The sequence below is a fragment of the Balaenoptera ricei genome, chromosome 14 (genome assembly GCF_028023285.1).
Source record: "Balaenoptera ricei isolate mBalRic1 chromosome 14, mBalRic1.hap2, whole genome shotgun sequence".
In the NCBI taxonomy this organism is placed as follows: Eukaryota; Metazoa; Chordata; class Mammalia; order Artiodactyla; family Balaenopteridae; genus Balaenoptera; species Balaenoptera ricei.
In genome coordinates this window covers 86,748,146-86,769,366 of record NC_082652.1, presented here as the reverse complement: position 1 = coordinate 86,769,366, position 21,221 = coordinate 86,748,146, and the positions used below count along the sequence as shown (strand labels likewise).

The 21,221-nt window shown below is 38.9% G+C and overlaps 1 protein-coding gene across 1 annotated transcript in view; it reads left to right on the top strand.

Annotated features, from left to right (window-relative positions):
- Nucleotides 1–21,221, top strand: part of CD226 (CD226 molecule) — an 84,397-nt gene that overhangs the window by 51,529 nt on the left and 11,647 nt on the right. The window contains exon 3 of the mRNA XM_059894111.1: nt 9,155–9,502. Coding sequence (XP_059750094.1) covers nt 9,155–9,502 — 348 coding nt within the window. The remainder of the gene's footprint in view (nt 1–9,154; nt 9,503–21,221) is intronic.

The following is a 21,221-nucleotide window of genomic DNA, read 5'->3' as shown; positions in this document are numbered from 1 at the left end:
ACGGGTAGAGGCTGTGACAGGAGCTCTCACCTTCCTGCATTTCTTATCTGGAGTCTGTGTGCTTTGTGACACCATTACTGTTTTTTTACTTAAACAGTAGGTCAGAATTCCTTGTTGGCAACTGTGAAGCTATCAAATTAAAAAGGTGTTAATAACTACTAAATAGATAGACATGTTACCATTCTGGGCTATTGTAATTTTGAAAAATAATTCTTGAAGTTTATTCTGTAGATCAAGTTCTTAAACTGCTTGCTCTCAGGATCCCTTTATACTCTTAAAATTATTTTTATTATGGTAAGACCATTTAATATGTGATATAAATTCTTAACAGTTTTTTTTTAGTATACAAACAGTATTGTTACCTACATGCACTATGTTGTACAGCACATTTTGAGAGCTTATTTATCTTGCATAACTGAAATTTAATACCCATTGATTAGCAACTCTTCATTTCTTCCTTCTCCCAGACCCTGGAAACCACTGTTCTATTCTTTGCTTCTATGACTTGACTATTTTAGATACTTCATATAAGTGAAATCATGCAGTATTTGTCCTTCTGTGATGGGCTTATTTAACTTAGCATAGAGTCCTCCAGGTTCATCCCTGTTGTCTCATATTGCACAGTTTTCTTCGTTTTAAGGCTGAATAATATCTCATTGTATGTATATTCCACATTTTCTTTATCCACTTATCCATCGATGGACATTTAGGTTGCTTGCATGTCTTGGCTGTTTGAATAGTGCTGCATTGAATATAGGAGTGCTGCTTCTGGATGAATACCCATAAGTGGTATTGCTGAATCACATGGTAGTCCTATTTTTAATTTTTTAAAGTAACCTCCATACTGTTTTCCATAGAGGCTGTACCATTTTACATTCCTACCAACAATATACAAAATTTCCAATTTCTCCACATCTTCACCAACAGCTAATTTCTTTCTTCCTTCCTCTCCCTCCCCTCTCTCCCTCCATTCCTTCCTTCCTTCCTTTTATATTAGTCATCCTAACAGGTGTAAGGTGATATCTCATTGTGGTTTTGGTTTGCCTTTCCCCAGTGATTAGTGACATTGAGCATTTTTTCATGTATCTGTTGACCATTTATATGTCTTATTATGTAAATCAAGTCTTTAGTCCATTTTTTAAATTGGGCAATTAGTTTATTTTGCTGTTGAGCTATAGGAATTCCTTATATATTTTGGAAATTAACCCTTATCAGATATAAGGTTTACAAATATTTCTCCTGTTCTTTAGGTGTTTTTTTCTCTCTGTTCATTTTTTCCTTTGCAGTTCAGAAGCCTTTTAGTTTGATGTAGTCCCACTGGCCTATTTTTGCTCTATTGCCTGTGCTTTTGGTGTCATATCCAGGAGATCACTGCCAAGGCCAATGTCATAATATGTTTTCTTCAGGAGTTTTGGAGTATCAGATCCTACGTTTAAGTCTTTAATCCATTTTGAGTTGATTTTTATGTATGGTATAAGATAATGGTCCAATTTCATTCTTTCACAAAGTGTATATCAGTTTTTCCAACTACATTTGTTGAAGAGACATTCCTTTTCCCATTGTGTATTCTTGATACTCTTGTTGAAGATCAGTTGACCATGCATGTGTGGATTTATTTATGGGCTTTCTATTCCCTTTCATTGGTCTGTATTTACGTCTTTATGCCAGTACCACACTGTTTTAATTATTGTAGCTTTATAGTATAGTTTGAGATCATGAAGTGTGATGCCTCCAGCTTTGTTCTTTTCTGAGATTGTTTTGGCTATTTGTGGTCTTTTGTGGTTCCATATGAATTTTATAATTATTTTTCCCCTTTACTCTCTTAAAATTATTGAGGACCCCAAAGAGTTTTTTGTTTATGTGTGTTATAACTATCAATATTTACTGTATTAGAAATTAAAATTAAGTAAAACTGAAAAGACCAGAATTTATAAGCACATACCCATTAGCCATCAGAGCCTCTGAAAACATTGGTATCTTCTTATATGAGTGAATTTCTAAGAATATATATATATTCTTGTATGATAAGATTTAAAAAGGTAAATTAAATCTTAATATAACTATTAAAATAAGTTTGATTTTGTAGGTCTCAGAGGGAGATACAGAAACTCCCTGGGGTCTTCAGACCACACTATACGAACTACTGACTTAGTTAGCTGGTGAATATTTACTGAGTGCTCTGTGCTGGGTATTCCAGCTATGGTGGTAGGAAGGTAGGAAAATACTGGATAACCTTCTTGGTATCCAGGAATTCATATCACATGTGGGTCCCTACCCTATCTCTGCATAAGATAACTCATATATCTGAAAAATAAGTTTATGTATATATTCAATGAAAATGATTTGCTCTCTCTTTTACGACCATTGAAATCTTAGTCAGTATGATAACAATCTGGATATTTGATACTCAGACACTCAGTGTTTGAGACACCAGCCCAACATTACCACAGAACAGTGCTGTGAAATTCAGCCTCTTGATATGATCACTACCAAGAAAAGCTCCAGGGGTTTCAGTTATGTTTCTTATTATATGGTTAACAGAGTAAAACTTGAAGGAATATGTGTGAACAGTCATATCCTCTTTTCTATTTATGTTCTAGCTTCTTTCAAAAGCCTTTTTCTTACATAAAGTGTGGTATAAAGATATTTACAATTAGTGAAACTATGTGAAATAACATCACCATTTTTTAAAATTAATTAATTAATTATTTTAACATCTTTATTGGAGTATAATTGCTTTACAATGGTGTGTTAGTTTCTGCTTTATAACAAAGTGAATCAGCTATACATATACATATATTCCCATATCTCCTCCCTCTTGCATCTCCCTCCCACCCTCCCTATCCCACCCCTCTAGGTGGTCATAAAGCAGCAAGCTAATCTCCCTGTGCTATGCGGCTACCTCCCACTAGATATCTATTTTACATTTGGTAGTATATATAAGTCCATGCCACTATCTCACTTCGTCCCAGCTAACCCTTCCCCCTCCCTGTGTCCTCAAGTCCATTCTCTGTGTCTGCATCTTTATTCCTGTCCTGCCCTAGGTTCTTCAGAACGTTTTTTTGGTTTGTTTTTTTTTGTTTGTAGATTCCATATATATGTGTTAGCATACGGTATTCGTTTTTCTCTTTCTGACTTACTTCACTCTGTATGACAGGCTCTAGGTCCATCCACCTCACTACAAATAACTCAACTTCGTTTCTTTTTATGGCTGAGTAATATTCCATTGTATATATGTGCCACATCTTCTTTATCCATTCATCTCTCGATGGACACTTAGGTTGCTTCCATATCCTGGCTATTGTAAATAGAGCTGCAACGTACATTATGGTACATGACTCTTCTTGAATTATGGTTTTCTCAGGGTATATGTCCAGGTGTGGTATTGCTGGGTTGTAGGGTAGTTCTATTTTTAGTTTGTTAAGGAATCTCCATACTGTTCTCCATAGTGGCTGTATCAATTTACACTCCTACCAATGGTGCAAGAGGGTTCTCTTTTCTCCACACCCTCTCCAGCATTTATTGTTTGTAGATATTTTGATGATGGCCATTCTGACTGGTGTGAGGTGATACCTCATTGTAGTTTTGATTTGCATTTCTCTAATGATTAGTGATGTTGAGCATCCTTTCATGTGGTTGTTGGCAATCTGTATATCTTCTTTGGAGAAATGTCTGTTTAGGTCTTCTGCTCATTTTTGGATTGGGTTGTTTGTTTTACTGATATTGAGCTGTATGAGCTGCTTGTAAATCTTGGAGATTAATCCTTTGTCAGTTGCTTCATTTGCAAATATTTTCTCCCATTCTGAAGGTTGTTTTTTCATCTTGTTTATGTTTTCCTTTGCTGTGCAAAAGCTTTTAAGTTTCATTAGGTCCCATTTGTTTATTTTTGTTTTTATTTCCATTTCTCTAGGAGGTGGGTCAAAAAGGATCTTGCTGTGATTTATGTCATAGAGTGTTCTGCCTATGTTTTCCTCTAAGAGTTTTCTAGTGTCTGGCCTTACATTTAGGCCTTTAGTCCATTCTGAGTTTATTTTTGTGTATGGTATTAGGGAGTGTTCTAATTTCATTCTTTTACATGTAGCTGTCCAGTTTTCCCAGCATCACTTAATAAAGAGGCCGTCTTTTCTCCATTGTATATTTTTGCCTCCTTTATCAAAGATAAGATGACCATATGTGTGTGGATTTATCTCTGGGCTTTCTATCCTGTTCCATTGATCTATATTTCTGTTTTTGTGCCAGTACCAAACTGTCTTGATTACTGTAGCTTTGTAATATAGTCTGAAGTCAGGGAGCCTGATTCCCCCAGCTCCATTTTTCGTTCTCAAGATTGCTTTGGCTATTCGGGGTCTTTTGTGTTTCCATACAAATTGTGAAACTTTTTGTTCTAGTTCTGTGAAAAAGGCCATTGGTAGTTTGATAGGGATTGCATTGAATCTGTAGATTGCTTTGGGTAGTATAGTCATTTTTACAATGTTGATTCTTCCAATCCAAGAACATGGTATATCTCTCCATCTGTTTGTGTCATCTTTGATTTCTTTCATCAGCATCTTATAGTTTTCTGCATACGGGTCTTTTGTCTCCTTAGGTAGGTTTATTCCTAGGTATTTTATTCTTTTTGTTGCAATGGTAAATGGGAGTGTTTCCTTAATTTCTCTTTCAGATTTTTCATCATTAGTGTATAGGAATGCAAGAGACTTCTGTGCCTTGATTTTGTATCCTGCTACTTTACCAAATTCATTGATTACCTCTAATACTTTTCTGGTAGCATCTTTAGAATTCTCTATATATAGTATCATGTCATCTGTAAACAGTGACAGCTTTACTTCTTCTTTTCCGATTTGGATTCCTTTTATTTCTTTTTCTTCTCTGATTTCCGTGGCTAGGACTTCCAAAACTATGTTGAATAAGAGTGGTGAGAGTGGACATCCTTGTCTTGTTCCTGAACTTAGAACAATGCTTTCAGTTTTTTACCATTGAGAATGATGTTTGCTGTGTGTTTTTCATATATGGCCTTTATTATGTTGAAATAGGTTCCCTCTATGCCCACTTTCTGGAGAGTTTTTATCATAAATGGGTGTTGAATTTTGTCAGAAGTTTTTTCTGCATCTGTTGAGATGATCATATGGTTTTTCTTCTTCAATTTGTTAATATGGTGTATCACATTGATTGATTTGTGTATATTGAAGAAACCTTGCATCTCTGGGATAAATCCCACTTGATCATGGTGTATGATCCTTTTAATGTGTTGTTGGATTCTGTTTGCTGGTATTTTGTAGAGGAATTTTGCACCTATATTCATCAGTGATATTGGTCTGTAATTTTCTCTATCTATCCTGTAGAATGTTCCATGCGCACTTGAGAAGAAAGTGTAATCAGCTGTTTTTGGATTGAATGTCCTATAAATATCAATTAAATCTTTCTGGTCTATTGTGTCATTTAAAGCTTGTGTTTCCTTATTAATTTTCTGTTTGGATGATCTCTCCATTGGTGTACGTGAATTGTTAAAGTCCCCCACTATTATTGTGTTACTGTCAATTTCCTCTTGTATAGCTGTTAGCAGTTGCCTTATGTATTGAGGCGCTCCTATGTTGGGTGCATGTATATTTATAATTGTTATATCTTCTTCTTGGATTGATCCCTTGATCATTATGTAGTGTCCTTCCTTGTCTCTTGTAACATTCTTTATTTTGAAGTCTATTTTATCTGATATGAGTATTGCTACTCCAGCTTTCTTTTGATTTCCATTTTCATGGAATATCTTTTTCCATCTCCTCACTTTCAGTCTGTATGTGTCCCCAGGTCTGAGGTGAGTCTCTTGTAGACAGCATATATATGGGTCTTGTTTTTGTATCCATACAGCAAGCCTGTGTCTGTTGGTTGGAGTATTTAATCCATTCACATTTAGGGTAATTATCAATATGTATGTTCCTATTACCATTTTCTTAGTGGTTTTGGGTTTGTTATTGTAGGTCTTTCCCTTCTCTTGTGTTTCCTGCCTAGAGAAGTTCCTTTAGCATTTGTTGTAAAGCTGGTTTGGTGGTGCTGAATTCTCTTAGCTTTTGCTTGTCTGTAAAGGTTTTAATTTCTCCTTCATATCTGAATGAGATCCTTTCTGGGTAGAGTAATCTTGGTTGTAGGTTTTTCCCCTTCATCACTTTAAATATGTCCTGCCACTCTCTTCTGGCCTGTAGAGTTTCTTCTGAAAGATCAGCTGTTAACCTTATGGGGATTCCCTTGTATGTTATTTGTTGTTTTTCCCTTGCTGCTTTTAATATTTTTTCTTTGTATTTAATTTTTGACAGTTTGATTAATATGTGTCTTGCGTGTTTCTCCTTGGATTTATCCTGTATGGGACTCTCTGTGCTTCCTGGAGTTGATTAACTATTTCCTTTCCCATATTAGGGAAGTTTCAACTATAATCTCTTCAAATATTTTCTCAGTCCCTTTCTTTTTCTCTTTTTCTTCTGGGACCCCTTTAATTCGAATGTTGGTGCGTTTAATGTTGTCCTAGAGGTCTCTGAGACTGTCCTCAATTCTTTTCATTTTTTTTTTTTCTTTATTCTGCTCTGCGGTAGTTATTTCCACTATTTTATCTTCCAGGTCACTTACCCGTTCTTCTGCCTCAGTTATTCTGCTATTGATCCCTTCTAGAGAATTTTTAATTTCATTTATTGTGTTGTTCATCACTGTTTATTTGCTCTTTAGTTCTTCTAGGTCTTTGTTAAACATTTCTTGTATTTTCTCCGTTGTATTTCCAAGATTTTGGATCATCTTTACTATCATTACTCTGAATTCTTTTTCAGGTAGACTGCCTATTTTCTCTTCATTTGTTTGGTCTGGTGGGTTTTTACCTTGCTCCTTCATCTGCTGTGTGTTTCTCTGTCTTCTCATTTTGCTTAATTTACTGTGTTTGGGGTCTCCTTTTCGCAGGCTGCAGGTTTGTAGTTCCCATTGTTTTTGGTGTCTGCCCCCAGTGGCTAAGGTTGGTTCTTTGGGTTGTGTAGGCTTCCTGGTTGAGGGGACTAGTGCCTGTGTTCTGGTGGATGAGGCTGGATCTTGTCTTTCTGGTAGGCAGGACCACGTCCGGTGGTGTGGTTTGGAGTGTCTGTGACCTTATTATGATTTTAGGCAGCCTCTCTGCTAATGGGTGGGGTTGTGTTCCTGTCTTGCTGGTTGTTTGGTTAGGGTGTCCAGCACTGTAGCTTGCTGGTTGTTGAGTGGAGCTGGGTCTTAACATTGAGACGGAGATCTCTGAGAGAGCTTTTGCTGTTTGATGTTACGTGGAGCCAGGAGGTCTCTGGTTGACCAATGTCCTGAACTCGGCTCTCCCACCTCAGAGGCACAGGCCTGACACCCGGCCAGAGCACCAAGACCCTGTCAGCCACTGGGCTCAGAGAAAAGGGAGAAAAAAAGAAAGAAAGAAATTAAAAAATAAAATAAAATAAAATGAAGTTATTAAGATAAAAAATAAAAAATAATTATTAAAAAGTAATTAATAAAAGAAAGTAAAAAGAGAGCAACCAAACCAAAAAACAAATCCACCAATTATAACAAGCGCTAAAAACTATACTAAACAAACAATCAAACAAACAAAAAATGGACAGACAGAATCTTCGGACAAATGGTAAATACAAAGCTATACGTACAAAAGCACAAAGAAGCATACATAAACATACTCACAAAAAGAGAAGGAAAAAAAATATATATCTATATATAAAAAAAAAAAGGAGGAAGAGAGCAACCAAATCAATAAACAAATCTACCAATTATAATAGGCTCTAAATACTAAACTAAGATAAACATAAAACCACAAACAAATTAGTTGCAGAAAGCAAACCCCAAGTCTACAGTTGCTCCCAAAGTCCACCTCCTCAATTTGGGACGATTCGTTGTCTATTCAGGTATTCCACAGGTGCAGGTACATCAAGTTCATTGTGGAGATTTAATCCGCTGCTCCTGAGGCTGCTGGGAGAGATTTCCCTTTCTCTTCTTTGTTCGCACAGCTCCCAGGGTTCAGCTTTGGATTTGGCCCCGCCTCTGCGTGTAGGTCACCTGAGGGCGTCTGTTCTTCGCTCAGACAGGACGGGGTTAAAGGAGCAGCTGATTCGGGGGCTCTGGCTCACGCAGGCCGCGGAGAGGGAGGGGTAGGGATGGGGGGCGAGCCTGCGGTGGCAGAGGCCGGCATGACATTGCACCAGCCTGAGGCGCGCCGTGCATTCTCCCAGGGAAGTTGTCCCTAGATCATGGGACCCTGGCAGTGGCGGGTTGCACAGGCTCCCGGGAGGGGAGGTGTGGAGAGTGACCTGTGCTCACACACAGGCTTCTTGGTGGCGGCAGCAGCAGCCCCAGTGTCTCATGCCCGTCTCTGGGGTGCGCGCTGATAGCCGCGGCTCGCACCAGTCTCTGGAGCTCGTTTAGGCGGCGCTCTGAATCCCCTCTCCTCGTGCACCAGGAAACAATGGTCTTCTACCTCTTAGGCAGCTCCAGACCTTTTCCCAGACTCCCTCCCGGCTAGCCGTGGCGCACTAGCCCCCTTCAGGCTGTGTTCACGCAGCCAACCCCAGTCCTCTCCCTGCGATCCTACCGAAGCCCAAGCCTCAGCTCCCAGCCCCCGCCCACCCCGGCGGGTGAGCAGACAAGCCTCTCGGGCTGGTGAGTGCTGGTCGGCACCGATCCTCTGTGCGGGAATCTCTCCGCTTTGCCCTCTGCACCCCTGTTGCTGTGCTCTCCTCCATGGCTCCGAAGCTCCCCCCTCCACCACCCGCTGTCTCCGCCCACGAAGGGACTTCCTAGTGTGTGGAAACCTTTCCTCCTTCACAGCTCCCTCCCATTGGTGCGGGTCCTGTCCCTATTCTTTTGTCTCTGTTTTTTCTTTTTTCTTTTGCCCTACCCAGGTACTGGGGAGTTTCTTGTCTTTTGGGAGGTCTGAGGTCTTCTGCCAGCGTTCAGTAGGTGTTCTGTAGGAGTTGTTCCACATGTAGATGTATTTCTGATGTATTTTGGGGAGGAAGGTGATCTCCGCGTCTTACTGTTTCGCCATCTTGCAGGTCTCCTGTCCATCACCAATCATTTTGATAGAACTTTCTGGGTGGCTTCCGCCTTAGCATCCAAGAATTCGAGGACCGAAGTATAATCATTTGCTTCTTCTTTTCAGACGGTTTTGAGACAGCTGTGCCATCAAATAGCCAGACAGTCTCAGAACCTGGAAAAAATGTCACACTCACCTGCCAGCCTCAAATGAAATGGCTGTTACAAGAAGTTACATGGGAAAAGATCCAGCCCCATCAGATTGACCTCTTAACTAGCTGCAACTTGTCCCAAGGAAGAAGTTACACTTCAAAGTATCCAAGACAGATACTGAGCAACTGCACCCAGGGAATGAGGAGGACCTTCATCACCATGCCCCACATTATGGCCTCTGACTCAGGACTATACCGCTGTGGCTTCAAAGCCAGCACAGGAGAAACTGAAACCTTCGTGATGAGACTGATCGTAACCGATGGTGAGTAGGTGACAGATGCCTTAACGTGTCAAAAATGGAAAAAGCCAGCCACTGTGGATTGGTTTCTTTTGTCTTTTTCATGACTTTATTATTCAAAATATCTTTAATGATTGAATTTAGTAAGTTGTCAGTTATCGAATGTTAGTGTTTACCTTGCTAATCCATCAATCACAGATTTAACAATAATAGATCTTTCCCATTTTTTCGATCTGCCACTTTCCTAAAATTAAAAAAAAAGATTCAGTCAGTCTGAAAAATACGTGGCATCAACAGCCTATAAGTTTCAGCTGTATAATTTCTCTTTTTTTTCCGCTGTATAATTTTAAATTTTCCAATTACTTTAAAACTTTTTGAGGGTGGTAACTAGGTTTTATAATCCTCATGTATCCTCAGCAATAATAAGGTGTTAGCTTGGTATTGCTGAATCAGTGTTGAGTAAAGTGTAATAAATGTTTAATAATGTGGTTGCTACTTTGCCAGATCAGAGCTTTGGTTCCCTCAGTTTTTTTCAGAGCTGGGAGCAGGAACAGACTGGCCTTGAAGCTTTGAAACTGATCTTCAGGGCCTCTCACCTGAGCTGGCTCCTTCCAAGGCCCGGTACTTATTTTGTATTAGTAATTTGTCTCCTGTGTCATGATGAAGCCCTAAATTGTGTAAACTTCAGGCTCCACAAAACCTGTGTGAGTGTAAGGAAAAGTGGTATTTCACCGACTGATGGGCAGATACAGAGAGGCCTGTGTAGACCCGCACAGGCAAGCGGGAGGAAGTCTGTCTCAGACTGCCAGTTCTGCTTCCAGGCAAGTTTTCTCACTGCAGAGGAACCTGTCAGAGAAAGCAATTTATATTTACTGATGACAGAAATTTTATTTCACTTTATTCTCACCCTCTTCTTCCCTTCCTCTTTTCCTTCCTGCCTTCCTTCCTTCCTTCCATCCTTCCATCTATCCATCTACCCATCCATCCATCTTTCCTTCTGCCTTTCTTCCATATGCTTCTAGCCAACTCATGTGCCTTGGCCTGTGTGTAGACTTTTAGAGCCAAGGCTTCCTAGGACGTGGCTGCGCGTTCATAGACTCTGCTTATACTGCAGGCTGAGATTCCCTCCTGCATCAGGAAGGAAGGAGAGGAGGTTTTGTATGTAGAGCAGCCTCCACTGCGGCCGCTGGAGCAGCTGTGTGTGCTAAGGAGGCCCTTTGCCAGAGGTTAGCAGCTTTTGTACATAGTCACCTCGGACAGCATCAAAGCTTTCTCTACTCCTCTTAATGACAGAGGGAGCTTAGAACTTGATGAAAAAGAGGATTGATGGAATATTTGGGGGAGAAATATTAAGAGGTTCTTCATGTTGACTCCATTCCTTCAGAGACATCGAGAAAATATTTCTCACCTTTAAAAAAAAATACTCTTGCATTATAGAAGTGTTTCTAAAACCTGGCCAGAAAAAAAGAAAGAATAAAGGTAGTCGCTAATCTTCTCTCAGAGACCAAGGCAAGAAAAAGTTGTATCCAGAAAAAGTCATAAAGAACCATTTTCAAACACTACTGAAATAAAATCTTGTCCATTATATGTTGGAAAAGTTATTAAAAACACCTTAAATCATAGAGAAACTGGATTCTTGGAGGTATAATTATTTAACTCTTACTAATTAATAAAAATGTCTCTCAGTTACCCAAACATGGCTAAGTTCCTTGCACAAAGCTGTTTCTTTTCTTTGTACATAAGCTATAAACAGTGTCGGAAATGAAGGTGACAGTGTAATGGTCAGCATTGTTAGTGTTCAAGTGTTTTGAATTCTTGAAAAATGGCTTTCTGACATTCAACTGACAGGTTGAAAGAATATCAACTTGGCCCATTAGTAAAAAGTTATATTTGATAGAAGATGACAGCTGTTTACTGTATGTTTTGGTTTAATTCCTTTTAAAAATAATTATAAGTAAAGATTGAAGATAAAAAATCAGATGGGAAGCAAAAATAGATCACTTGTGTTTCCCTGATGTGATTCGATTATTTCAAGTCCTGAGGCTGTTTGGTCAAAAATCAATGTAGGGATTAAAGCAGAGAGACAGGTATAAGATGTAGAGCTGATTTAATTTATTTCAACTGTCAAGAGAAAGGTGATTGTGACACAGATTTTATAAACCGCTGTGCATACTTTTGTTAGGTCCCATCAACTTCTTTTATGGGATCCAAAAGCGAGATTTTCAGGACTATTGTATTGTACACACACACACACACACACACACACACGCACACACACACGCGTTCTTCCCCTGATTTTGCCTGCCTGTGTTCATCTTCAGACAAGTACCAGGGCATACTTTTGTTAGGTCCCATCAACTTCTTTTATGGGATCCAAAAGCGAGATTTTCAGGACTATTGTATTGTACACACACACACACACACACACACACACACACACACACACACGCGTTCTTCCCCTGATTTTGCCTGCCTGTGTTCATCTTCAGACAAGTACCAGGTACTGAGAGGCCACTGAAAAGATGATACGATGTCAACCAATACATCGTATATCCAGGCCTTGACTTATTTTGAACAGAGGGAGAAAGTGGCAGAAGCATGAGTTGAACCCAAATTTACTATTGACTTTCTTTGCTGAATGAAAAGAAATACTTGACTCCCCCTGTTTGCACTCAAGACCTGGGAAGTAGTGTAAAATGGTTCCAGACTGAGTTTTCTGAATTTGAAGCTTGTCTAGACCACAGGGGCCAGGAATAGGGGAAAAATGCACGCATACTGACAGTGACCAAAATTATTTTTGGCCCTTAATATCCTCTGGATTTTCATTAGTAATGAGAAAAGTATTTTAAGTTCTACCAAAATAATTTGTGAAGTCTTTTAATATTAATTTAGTGATGTGCAAACTACAATTGTTTCAACTGAGCTTATTAATTATAAAAATAATGAGGATCAGAGAAATGAAATCAGTCCCTCAGAAAGTTTCTGGAGAAGACTAGTTTTTAACTATATTAAGAAGTATAGTTACTCATGTCTTTCCCCAATCATCTTCCACCAACGAGGCCACTCATCTGAACCATCAAGTTTCAAATAAAGCTTTGATGATCAGAGCAGAGCAAAGAGACAAAACAGAGTCCGGGGATGTACACAGTATGCACGGAGTGGGGCGGGGGAGTTGTGCGTGGGTGATTGCACTCAAATGACTAGGTTGGTACAGAGATTCTGAGTTATGGGTTAATATAGAAGGAGGTAGGCTCAATTAAGTGATAACTTGGTGAAATACTAGATCTCATGTAAGAGCAATGAAAGCCACTATCAATTCTTGATCAAAGATGGCACAAAGTAGTATTTAAGGAAGTGTAAGTCAAATAGTAGAAAAAGAGAAATTTGAGGCAGAGGAAATTAGCTAAGAGTCAGTTGCAATAATCAGTACATGAATGACTGAGGTCTCAAACTAGGCTACCACTGTCACATACTGGGTCTTTGGGCCACAAAAAAGTAGCCCACTTCAGGTAGACAAATTACAAATGGCAGATAAATTAGAAAAAAGGTGCCCCTTCCTCCACACTGATGCAGACCCAAGCTGATGCACAGGCTTAGTGATGGGCCACAGGTACCCTACCCACTTGGCTGGGCACACAGGTGGCCTGGAGAAGGGGGAGGTGTCGTTGGTCAGATTGGAATGTCAGCTTGTGCTTGTCACCAACGCCACGTTCCTACTTTCTCCTATTCCCAACCAATTTACGAATTTTCACGACAGTTACCCCCTTTTCTTTAGGGTTTCAGTCTGATCTTACCATCTTATGATCTTTTCATATTAGCTCAAACTGCTTCCCTGACATCGAACCATCAAGCATCTTGAATTTCTCAAACTTTTATAACTAGGAAACTGATACCCTTGAGTCATTTAATAACTTCGTCTATTTGCGATGGTCCTGACTCTTATATTAGAAATTACTTGAGATTAAGGATTATGACATCTCTGCTTAGAGCTGTCAACGTATCTTTCCAGAATGTGCTTAATAAGTGTTCTTGACCGATTCTGTGTATGTTAATATTTCTGTATGTCTAGTAGGGACTGTGTCCATTTTATTTCCCAGTTTTCTAGCTGGATTATTTCTAGATTTTCTTCATCAACACAACATTTGAGGTTTAGTGATTGCTGATCAAAGAAACCTGAACTCTCAGAAGATCCACTGCAATGTTTGGGGAGAAAATTTTCATGCACTTTGTTCACATATATATCTTTCAAAAAGGTGATTTCCTTTTTTAGTTCTCTTGTTTTGCATATTCTATATAAATGGTGTATAATTGCTAGTCAGTAGACGTGGAGGATGGAAATTATAAATGGAGATTGCAGAAGTTTTCACTAGGAAATCACGGGGCCACAGCCAAGAGAATCTTCCCATATCTTTCTTCTGTGAGGTATGGGGTTGACCAAGGGGTAGCGTAGAGGAATAGATGCTATAGGTTCTAAATCTTGCCTGTGATGGCTTGGTGGAGATTACTGCCTCTGGACTCTGTGCTCCTGAGTTAGACCATGAGAATATTACGGAGGAGAAATAAACTTCATTTCTTTCTTTGGCCTTAGTTTCTGCTAAAATTCACTCATTTTTCTCCAAGGTGATTTGGATTCCTAAACAGTTTCAAGTTGTAGACAAAATGTATTTTTTTAGGGATTTATTAATCCAGAACCTTCTGTCCCACTCCTCTGAATTTATAATAGATGCAACTATTGTAAGCATGGCAGTTTTCTGAGCTGGTATGCGCTGGGCTGCCAGATACGTCCATTTCCGTGACCCGGTGTGATGAACCTCAGCCTTTTATCATCTCTTCCTACATAGGAAATAATGTCCATGACAGTTAATTTATACGATAGAACCATAGGGCCGGAATCCCAGAGCACTGGTGTCACTGCCTGCAGGCTCAAATAGCCTCTACCAATACAGATCAACTACAATTTTTAGCCCAGTTTAGTTATGTTATTAAAATTCTGGGTGATAAGTGGGTATCCAGGTGAAACATACTGTTTCCAACATCACAAGTGAGTTGATTACTCAATCAGGGCCTATTATGTCGTTGTAGCTTTACAGTTGCCTCTGCCCACATCAGTTCTTTTATGAGACATCTAATTAAAAAAAAAAAAAAAAGCAACCAGTCAGTCATTCAGTTTGTTTTGTGAGCCCACATGTTGATTTATTCATCTTTCCTAAGGCACACAGTCCTGGAATGTTTGCCTGCAGTCATTGTTTATACGTACCGTATTTGTGTAGATAAACAAGGTATTGGATTGACAAGTTAATATCAGAGAGAAGGAAATGTTGAAAATCTAATGTTAAGTGGATTTGATGGTGCTCTTACATAAGGAACATTGATGAATTTGTATTGTTATCACTACTATAAACAAAGTAAGTTGGTGGTATTAGAAATAGGTAATCCTAGGAACTGCTTTTCTTTAAGTGGATCTTTATCCTCAGCCTGAATTTCAAGTAATTTTCATGACACTTTCCTCCCCTTAGGAACTTAGAGTACAGGTAGGAATTCAAATTCAGAAAAATGTACTGATTTTCTTCCCACTTAAAATCCATGACCACACTTGTGTGAGAGACCTGCCTAATGACTCCAAAGGCAAAATAGCCATTTGGACTCCTTTGTCGTGTGTGTGCTTTTTTAATTTTAAAGCATCTGGGAATTGTTAACAGCTTGTAATTGTCTCTTAGAGCCTTATTAGAAACTGAACTTAGATGACTGTGTGAAGTTTTCCCCAAAGGCAAGTAGAAAATTACTTAAAATTTAAAAAAAAATTAGTTCTTCATGTAAGATTAATGGCATTTCATTCTTAATAGCAATTCTAGTTTTAAGTATTACAATTCAATTAGTCAGACAACTACTTCCAACTTCAACTGAGGTATTTCAAACATGTACTGACCTGACCCTTCACAGATATTCAAAGGTGACCTAGTAGGTTTGCAGAGGTCTGTGTTATTTAAAAGAGCAAGAAATGAAGAATAAACACGGATCTGTCATTTGTAGAGATCCATCTTTGAACCCCCATTTGTATCTGAAAGTTATTTACACTGAAACGATTCAGGGGTTTTTAAGAGTTATTTATTTAACAGAGGAGTATGCTTGGATAATTTAATAAAATAAATATTTTGTAATTCTCATTGGTCACTCTAAACTTCATTTCCAGAGTTAATTTGATGCATTTCACTTTGCCTAAAACTCAAAAATAACTATGATGTTCACAATCTTTTAAGTATAAGAGTAGTGTTTTATTTAATTAACCCACAGGAAGAGATTCTTCCTTTCACGGATGTAAGGTTGAACTGTTTAAAGCTCTCCACGGCACTGGTGAGGAGTGAGAAATGGCTTTAGCTAAGGTGAATAGTGAGTGAAATGAAAAATCCCTATCAACACAGTGATGGACACAGGCAAGTAAAGAGTAAATATTGAGATGAGAAGCTACGTTAACAAAGGATGGGATATTTTCTGTGGCTTCAAATCAAAGAAGCTCAAGGGCATGATGGATGTGCAAATGACCCCCAAATTGGGGCCACATAAGAGGTGAGTTTACAAATATAAAAAAATACAGGCTTGCAAAGTATAACCATTATTCTGATTTTTTCATGTTTTATATAGAGCACTGAGATAAATTCTTCACTCTTTTAATTTGTATGTGTATATACACAGATTTTGTGAATTAAGATAACTGTGAATATTGTTAGGTGGAACAATCTGCCATATGGTAAACATTCAATAAATACATGTGCTTGTGTGGGCAGTTTTACACTCACAAGAAACACACAAATCCCAAATACTTTAATCAAAACAGGTTGTTTTGCTTTTATGCTGGCTACTGTCTTCTCTTCCTGGTCTAATAAGTAAAGATATCAGTTTTGAAATCCAATCATGCAATTCCTTTTTTTAAATCACTGGCTATTTTAAAAATGGAGAGATCAGATGGATAATTAAACTCTAGAGCATAAAGCTGCAGATTTTGCAATTATTACCAGAGCGCTTATTTCTTATAGCCAGACATTAGCTTTCACATGTTTTGTAGAGCACTTAGTAAACAGTTTTTTAATTAAAATGTCTTAAGTTGGATAGAATATTTGGAGGTAAATATTCAGCCCAAAGCTTGCTGTCTGTTTCATATTCTGAAAATATCTGTATGACATTTATAGCACATTTATATATAGTCCTTTATAAATGCCATATAGTTTGAAGTTTAAAGTTTTCTAAGGACCCAAGGGAAAAGTTATAAATAGCAGTTATAAGAACTAAGTGTCACAGGGCTTTGTCTTGGCTACTATATGACAAACTCACACATTATGCTTATGTTTGTGCCAGTCACTCTAAGAACTTACTGGTAATTACTCATTTAGTTGTCACAACAGCTCTATTATTAGCTACATTTTATGGATGAGGAAAGTGAGGCATGGAGAGGTTAAGTGAGGCATGAAGCCTTATCCAAGGTTTCACAGCTATTAGGGAGAGGGGCTGGGAGTCAAAGCCATGAAGACTGGCTTCAGTGTTCTTTTTCTTAACTGTGGCACTATATTGCTTCTCCAAGTGGAAGGAAAAAATCATTACTGCCATCAACAGCAACATCACCAGAGAAGCTGGCTACTGTGGAGTTCCACAGCCTTGCGTTCATCCTTTTAAGAGGTTTCTAGGTACAGTGGGTTACCTACTGAGCCAACATGTAGAGCATCTGTAGGCAAAGGAGTGGGAGTTTGATCACCCACTCTTTTCTTCCAGCTCCACCTGCTCAGGTCACCCCAGGTGCTGTGTCTGTGGGTTCCCCACTGACTTGTCCCCTTTTCTGGGGTTTGCAGGTATCCTGAAGTCACATGAGGGAGGGTGTTCACACAGTCATATGAGGGACAAGCAGAATCAGGTAGTAGGTATCAGGGTTTGGAGGGGAGTGCTGGTTGCTGATGAAGTCATGTCCACGCCAGGAACAGACTAGGGGAACTTTAGGAGTAGCCTCCAGGCAAAGGCGAATTAAGGTTCTTGATGGAGAGGACTGGTGAGAGCTCAGCTGTCACGTGACTCATTGGCTTTGCAAACACCTGCCCCCAAGGTCTTCACCAGACCCGCCCAGCAGAATCTCCCTGTGGGAAAGCTTGCTCCCTTGAGCAACTTCCCTGGGATCGGCTCAGAGTTCCCGAACACACCCTCCTTCCATCTTAAGTTCCTCCTTCCTCTCAAATCCTGCTCTCCCTCTAGTTCTCGTAGCTGACTAATGACCATTGAATCCAGAGCTGGAGTTATTAGTCATTGGAATAAGGACAGCAAGGACTTAACCTTCAAAATCTCCCAAGAAAAAACAAAAGTTTACTTTCTATATTAAATATTCTGAAGAGTTATAGTCTCTCATATTTATGGACCTTTATCTTGAACAGCTAAATAAATAAATAATTTAAATGGTATGTTATGCCTACTTATGTTTTATTGCATGGGTAAAATGTTCATCTTGATTTTAGTGGAGTATTTGAAAAATTTCCTATTATATCCTCATGGATAAGCATGATAGTGACACAGTAATGTAGAGTTACACTTGGTTAAACAACAGTAATAACAACAATGTGTTGGGGAATTAGAATTGGAAACAAAATCTCCTCCCTACCCAGAAAAGTGCTCCACAAAGGAAGAAGGGAAAGAAAACAATTTTATTGTTGAATAAGCATGAAACCAGAATTGTGATACGCATCACAGGCAGTCCACTAAGAGACTGCAAAGACAGAAGGAAATCTTAACCTTTTGTAAAGCCTGGCAGATCCAACCCATTATATGCATGTTCTCAAGGTAAACAGTAACTAGTCCTCAAGTAGGAGGACTTGATAGCATCATTTGTCACACACAGCCCATCCTAAATTCACCTGGTATGACCATCTGTGTTAGCTAGTTGGCTTTATCCAAAGGAAAAATGAGCTTCTTACATCTTTACGCCAGGAGGTAGTTTTGCACCTCGGAGCAAGGTGCCCTTGGAAGTTAGGCTTCTACCTTCCCACAGAATTGGAAGATATGGGCTCTCTCTTCTTTGATGATTACATTCCAAAGATATGGCTTTGATTTATTACAACAAAAGGATACAAAGCAAAATCAGCAAAGGGAAAAGATGCGTGGGGCAAAGTCAGAAGGACTAATTCCCAGAAGGAAAGCAGGTGTTTAGCATAAACCACATTGTTTGTATCAACAGTTTAGACTCAGTAAACCACCCTAACAGTTAAGAAATGGTGAGAACACTCCCCAAATCCAAGTTCCCACACACTAGCCAAGGGCCAACCTTGTAAGCAGGCCTTTCTAAGGCCAGCAGTCATCGGGCTGCTACATTAACTCTTTTCTGCACACTAATTCACCACAGAAGTGAGCAGGAAGTGTACAGGTCTTGACATTCTGACTTGTGATGTGTAAATACAATCTCGTTTAATAAATAATATCTGTTTATGAAAATGGAGAAATATTTTAAGAAATATAACGTAAGACTAAGGAATACTTGGGTAGAAAGGTGAGACATCTAATATGATGGAGTCAGCCTTGAAAATTTTCTCAACAAATTACCAAATCAGAACGTTCACCATCCCTATGCCGCATATGCTGACTTGGGTACCCTTACGGTACTTCAATCGCTGTAGAGCGCTATGGCCCAGAGTACAGCCAGTGCACATAGTGACACCAGAAAGTGTAGCTACTGCGGTCAGCCTGTTGAGTAGTAGACTTTACAGCCTATCTTAGACTATGTGTTTCTCAACTGACGTAAAGTTTTAAAGTGTTTAAGTCACTTGGGAAACTATTTTCCATCAAGAGAGGCAAAACCATTGCAGCAAAACGTGTACATAAGATTAGAAATTCTCTTCCTCATTGGCTTGCTCTGTAATTACAGGACAATTATTTAGATTCTCTGCACCTTATGTTTCTCAGTTAAAATGTGATAATACTTTTATTTTTTTTAATTTTATTGACATATAGTTGATTTACAATATTGTATTAGTTTCTGCTGTACAGCAAAGTGATTCAGTTATACATGTATATATATACTTTTTTATATTCCTTTCCATTATGGTTTATTACAGAATATTGAATATAGTTCCCTGTGCTATACAGTAGGACCTTGCTGTTTATCAATTCTGTACATAATAGCTTGTATCTACTAACCCCAAATTCCCAACCCACCCCTCCCCCTCCCCCCCTCCCTTAGCAACCACAAGTCTGTTCTCTATGTCTGTGAATCTGTTTCTGTTTCATAGATAAGTTCATTTGTGTCATATTTTAGATTCCACATATATGATAATACTTTCATTTTGAGGAGAAATAGTTACTATTCACTCAGAAGAAAAATTAGAGGTTGATGTCATGGCCCTTTAATTCTCTGAAAATAATTTATTCCCTAGGACCTTCTTCCTATAAAACAGGGAAAGGTTTCTGAAATACAAAGAGTACAGAATTGATCTACACAAAGAAAGTTGACCTTTGAAAACTTGGAATCATATTACCATGCCTGTATTTCAGGCATACAGGAACGTTCAACAGACTTCAGACTACCATTTTTTCCGGTGGTCCTCCAAAGCTACAACCATTTTATACATGTTTATCAACACCACTTCTACCTTTCCCCAGAAAGGTGAATCTAGTTACAGGAACAAGCATCCTCTGTTATACATGACTAGTGCAACATGGAATTTCAACGTGAAAAGAATAGAAACTAGTTATTTAACTCTAATTTTGAATGTGTGCATACAAAATATAAGTTCACTCTTAATAGTTTACATTATGTGGTGCTTAAATATATAAAGCCCCTCTACATGTTTTATGTAGAGCCACCCCCATAGCCACCCTTGGATTGATTTCATCATCATTTTGCAGTTGCCAAAAAAGTGTCCAGAAGATCAAGTGATCTTACGTCGGGGTGTTCCAGGGAAAAGAATTAGAAGATAGGACTTAGAGCCCAAGGCTTCCCTCCTCCATCTATTTTTTCAGCAAATCAGTGTCTAATGTGGGACGAAGATTGGATGTTTGCATTGTACAGTGAGTCAAAAATTGGAATCAACCTGATAGTGCTGCGTCTGTCAACTAACACACATCTATCCTGTGGGAACACACATCTATGCTGTGGGAACACACATCTATCCTGTGGGAACACATATCTATCCTGTGGGAACACACACAGTGTGTATCCCATCTGTACATAGAGTGAAATCAAATATTTCTCTTCTTTTTGATGAGGTAAGACAGCAAGAATAACTTTTACTGGTATCTAGCATGACCTGCCCAGGGCTGGGTAGAGGGTCAGGATCTCTGAGTTTTTCCCAGCATGTTTTTTGGTCCAGATATTTAGGGTCTAAGTTACTTGGTTTCCCCAGTCCCTAACCCCACCCCAGACTCTAATAAAAGATAAATAGTAAACATCAATGCCTGCTCTTACCCGCCTGGCTCTGAGGCAAGGACCTGGCAGCATTTATATCCCAAGCCTTTCTAAGGGTTTATAACTCAGCTGTAAATCCTTGTCATTGGCAGGAACGTAGCCTGGAGGTTTGCAGTCCTCGAGTAAGTTACTCATTTATATATCTCACTGACGTGCTTTAAATTGTTTTAACTGTATTTATCTTTCTTTCCTTTTTTAAATAAATTTATTTATTTTATGTATTTATTTTTGGCTGCATTTGGTCTTCGTTGCTGCACGCAGGCTTTCTCTAGTTGCAGTGAGCGGGGGCTACTCTTCGTTGCGGTGTGCGGGCTT